The 5,207-nt window shown below is 29.8% G+C and overlaps 1 protein-coding gene across 1 annotated transcript; it reads left to right on the top strand.

The window, feature by feature from the left end:
- Positions 1-636: 636 nt before the first annotated feature.
- Positions 637-3,582, top strand: LOC100570555 ((E3-independent) E2 ubiquitin-conjugating enzyme UBE2O-like). Its single transcript, XM_029485755.1, has 4 exons — positions 637-804; positions 1,134-1,333; positions 1,398-1,563; positions 3,474-3,582. Exons 1-4 carry the CDS (start codon positions 784-786, stop codon positions 3,474-3,476), a joined length of 390 nt encoding a protein of 129 aa, XP_029341615.1. The 5' UTR covers positions 637-783; the 3' UTR covers positions 3,477-3,582.
- Positions 3,583-5,207: the final 1,625 nt, after the last annotated feature.

Below are 5,207 nucleotides of genomic sequence, written 5' to 3' on the forward strand. Positions count from 1 at the left end.
AAAATTTATTTATATATATATTTAGTAATATCTGTTGCGGCATTTATGAGTCGCGCTCTGGCTATTAGCTTATTATTTTTCTGTACCTATGCCATAATGGGCAATAATATATGCATATCAGCTGAGCAGGTAAATAGACACCTATCAGCACTTTATTATTTAAAACTGTCATGTGGTTGAACAATATTTTTCACGTTACCATTTCTATTTTTTCAGTTTAAAAATGTTAGAACGCTTAAATATTGGTGTGTTTAAAATTTAAACGGTACCTATTTAATAAAAATAATAATTAGTTTCTGCGTTGTATTTTATGTATTGAGAATACTGCCATACTGCATATTCAAATATAATATGTATTATGTAATAGGTACGCAATGGGATTTAAAACCTAAAAAATACATCACTATTGAAAAGTCATTAAATATTATACTATAGTCTTTGTATTTGAAAATATGATCTTTTAAGAACACTTAAATAAAGAATCATTGTTTGAATAAATGGTAAAAATAAGGTGTACATGTTACAAAAAACCTCTCTGTGTAATCTATAATACATATTTATTATATATTATAATATATATACTAAACTATTTTATAAAATTGAAATAAATTGCTAATATTATATTCTTTAGGCAATAGTTGTGTATATACATTCAAATCAAACAGACTAAAGAGAAACCGTTTGTGGAAATTATTTATTAAAAAAAGTAAACAATTCAATATACCTAAAGTAAAAACCAAACCAAATTCCAAAGTAGTAGTTGAGATTTGCTACACAAAATCTATGGTAGATGTTAAATGGCAGGTATGTATTGAATACATTTTTATACTCTAAAATCTAAATAAGAATATACCAAGGATTGACCAAATTCAGTATTTGGTTTGCATAATCCTAACTCGGAGATTCCCAACTATAATTAATACCAAATCATTAGTGACGTATCACAAAAACACAGAATATAATGTAAAAATTTGGATTCTGCCGGAGCACAACATATTGAAAATAAACTGCAGAACATTATTAAATGTCATAAAGGAGGAATTAGGATCATTTAAAATGCTTAGTTTATTTAATATTTACATAATATAATATTCAGTATCTTTTAGTTTATATTAAAGCTATTTGTTTTATAGGATGGTACTAAAGAAACTGGAGTTTCTTCCACTGATCTCTACCCAGTAAAAACTCTTGATTATCTTGAGTTTTTTCCTGGCAATTTTGTAACTAAAAAAAGTCCTGCATCTGACGTTTATGGTGTTGTAGAATCTGTGGACCGTGCAGAACGCACTGCTCATATACAATGGTTTAAAGTTTATCCTGAAAATCCATCATTGTATGAATTAACTGTGTTAATATTTCTTAAAACCGTTACTGAATCTAATATAACTGATTTTTAGGCCAAATCCTATTGAAAAGACTTATTTTAGTGTATATGACTTACATGATCATCCGGATTTCCATTTTAAATGTGGTTGTCTCGTTTTACATAGTAATCCTGATACGAACCCAGATTCAAATACCTTAACTGCTGGAAAAGTATTAAGTGCAGGGTCTGATGGCAGGGTAATTTTTTTATACAATTCATTAAATAATAATATATTAATGTAAATTGTTGACATTATTATTTTGTGTACTGTTTTAATTGTTTAGATCTTAGTAATGTGGGTTGATGGTGAAAAAACCAAATGTTGGCCACAAGAATTATTTATTGTCAAACTAAATGATGTTGGCACTAGTTTTCAAGACGTAGAATATGACTTATCTGAAGATTGGATGTCTAAAACCAGTCCTGGATCATCTAAGTAGGTTAAACTTTTATTTAGTAAGTTATAATGACCTAAATAACCACAAAAACATTAAAATATTATTGTATAAAATAATTTTAACACCGGATTTAATTCTAAGTGTCTTTTTCAAAATACATATTTTTAATTCTATATTTTTCCAAGTAATTTATTTATTTTTTTGTTGTTTATTAAAGCCTCTGCATTCAGGGACATTGGCTAAAACAGATTTATAATGATTACATTATATCTTAAGTTGAATTATATAAATATTAGTATACAAATTATAAATTATATGCTACAGGAGCTTGATTAACTTAGAATTGATTATAAATTTGACAGTGTTTTGTATATTTTTCTTGAGATGTTCGGTGACGAGAGCCATGCTAGGATGGTGTGTTAAAATTTAACTAACTTAATTGATTTTTAACTGAATTTCATTAAGTTTTGAAGAACCTAGTGTCCAGTCCGAAGCCATACCTATGTTGTTTGTGATTATTTTTGATAAAGATTTGTCGTCGTGTAGAGTAAATAGCCATTAAGTTTTATAGCGCCCTGGGATGTTATTGCTTGGCGAGCTTTTTCATCGGCTCTTTCGTTTCCCGTGATTTGACTGTGACTGGGAACCCATATCAAGATGATGGAGTATCCGGAATTTGTGAGGTTATGCAGTTGGTTCTGAATTTTTCTGGTGATCTCATTAGGAGTGAAGGAGTTTTCGATACTCCTTAAGGAATTTAACGAGTCGCTTAGATAAGCTGCTTTGAGTATGTGTCTTGTTTTGATGAGGTCTAGGGCATATGAAATTGCCGTTACCACCGCTGAGTATATTGAGTAATAATTGGGAAGTCTCGACATGGATACGTGGTCTCTGAGTACTACTGCACCTCCTACTCCATTTTCCATTTTGGAGCCGTCAGTGTATATTTCAGTGTTGTTTCAGAGATTGGAAGAGATTGAATGTAGGAGCTGGTTATAGATTATAGGTAGGGTTTCATTCTCAGCAAGTTCGCAAAGTTCACTGTTGACGTAGATGTTAAATAACCAAGAGGCCATCTGTGAGATTTCATATTTAATAATATCTGGGTACAGTAAAGGGATGTATTTTAGGGTGTCTGTGATTATTTTCGTTACCTTGAGATTATTTTGGGTGCGTCTAATAGGAAGTAACATGCCGCTGTGTACTCTCCTGATATCGAGTGGCACAACTCCAGCCATGTTGAGGACACTGGGAATCGGGCTGGAGCGATATGCTCCAGTGACTAGTCTTAGGCACGTGATGTGTATGGGATCTATCGTTATGCCTTAGCTTTTATGAACAGAAAAGAATTGTATTTGAGCTTAGATAAGATGAGTACTTTGTATATTTGTTATAGGCTGGAAGGTTGGCCACAAGAATTATTTGTACTCAAACTAAATAATGATGGCTTCACTTTTCAAGATGTAGAATATAACTTACCTGTAGATTGGATGTCTATGACCAGTCCTGAATTTTCTAAGTAAGTTAAACATATATTTAGCTAAGTTATAATAACCTAAATAACCATTAAAACATTACAATCTAATTGCATAAGATAATTTAAACACAGAATTTAAATGTAAATGTCTTATTCAAATTATATATTCTTAATGCTATAGGTATTTTTCCAAGTAATTTTGTTTTAATATTTTATTTGTATGTGTTTATAGTAAAAGCTGTGACCAAGTATACAATGAGTGGAAATACGCAAGTCTATTAGTCCAATTACTACAGCAATCTGCTATGAGTATGAAATTATTTCTAGAGGCTGTTCAACAAAATTGTGACATGGATAAAGTTCTTAATTTAAACATTGTTTTGGAACAATATAGGTAATTAGTCGATTAAATTTAAATGATTTAAAATTTATTTTAAGTATAATAATGGTATACTGTTACATAGGTTAGGATTTAACGTTAGTTCGTTTTTGCCAACTTCAGAATTTCAAGGAAAAGAAAAAGAAATAGAAACATGGTACAAGGATCTCATGGATAATATCTCAAAATTAATAAACAAAATAATCTCAAGAATAGGTATTATATTTATTATTTTTAATTTCATAGATCACCTTATTTATATCATATATGTGTATAATATTATAGTCCATGCCAAATGGACTGGTTGTGGTGACTCCGCCGCCAGCTGACACTAGCAATCAAAAGGGTATATTTTGGGTAACTTTCATAAAACTGCATTCCTATGGGTGTGTAGGTATAGCACACCAAATAAATTTGTAGTACCAGCTGTAGAACACCTTGCGTTGGACGGAGTCATTAACCGCTAGTTTATTTTACATGGGCTCTATATAGATGGAGCCATAATTAGCTGACAGAACTAGATTAATAGCACTATTACTGTATTAATGATATTATATGATCTATGTTAAGGTTATTTTATAACCAAATGTATATTTTTACAGATATTAAAGAGAGAGAAGATGGTGAATTAGTTGAAGAAGAAGAACTGTCATTTGAGATTTTAATTAAAGTAAGTAATTGTAATAGCATTTAAGTTCATACTAATTAGTATTTTATATTGCATTGATTTATGCCAAGTTGTATGAAAAATCACTAAACATTTAATGAATAGTTCAAGAATAGTCTAGCTATCCTTAAACACGATTTAGTGGTCTATATTTGGTCCATTGACTTTCATTGAAGCACTAAATTAAATAATTTTTCAAGCAACCCGCAACTAATTACTTATTTGTTTATAGGACAGTGTAACTAAATTAAAACAGTTTGTGTCAGATTTCATAAAGAAAGTTAATCTTGTTTTCAATGAATTATATTGTTATAAGTATGGAATAATAAGACATTGTGATACAAAAGATGAAAGCGATGACTTTGGTCTAGAAATAATGGATGTAACTGAGCCAGCATCTATACTTCCAGTAATAGAACCGCATCCTGCTGAATGTCATTTTATTACATTGGATACAGAACCAGTATATGAAGTAACCAAACAAGAATCCAATCAAAGTATAAGCAAACCTGAAGAAGCTGGAGGTTTGTAATTTTTTTATTTTTCATGAAATATTGCTAACCTTGTGAATCAAAAAAGAAAATCACTTCTCAATTTGCATTACATTTATATTATATAACAGAATATTCACATCATATACTTGTATTTCCCACAACCAATTATTTCACATTAAAAATCTTAAATCAATTTTAGTAAAATATAAAAATTATTTTATGAAAACAAATAGTTTAAGGGGGCTGTAGCAGGTAAAAAAAAGTGACTTTTAGACCAATAAACTAGACAAAACTGGAAGAATTTGGTTTGACAGATTTTAATTTTTAAAACGGATTATGATTGATCAACAAGTTTACTAGAGAATGATTGAGGGGATTTTGAATATTTTTATTTTCAGCTGTGATATTCAAGAATAAAAATATCGA

The sequence above is a fragment of the Acyrthosiphon pisum genome, chromosome X (genome assembly GCF_005508785.2).
Source record: "Acyrthosiphon pisum isolate AL4f chromosome X, pea_aphid_22Mar2018_4r6ur, whole genome shotgun sequence".
Lineage (NCBI taxonomy): Eukaryota > Metazoa > Arthropoda > Insecta > Hemiptera > Aphididae > Acyrthosiphon > Acyrthosiphon pisum.

Bases quoted from the DNA above. Each gene is read 5' to 3' on its own strand.
- LOC100570555 (XM_029485755.1), top strand. From the start codon at position 784: ATGGTAGATGTTAAATGGCAG. The intron at 805-1,133 runs GTATGTATTGAA...TTTGTTTTATAG, and splicing joins TGGTAGATGTTAAATGGCAG to GATGGTACTAAAGAAACTGG. The intron at 1,334-1,397 runs GTATGAATTAAC...ACTGATTTTTAG, and splicing joins TATCCTGAAAATCCATCATT to GCCAAATCCTATTGAAAAGA.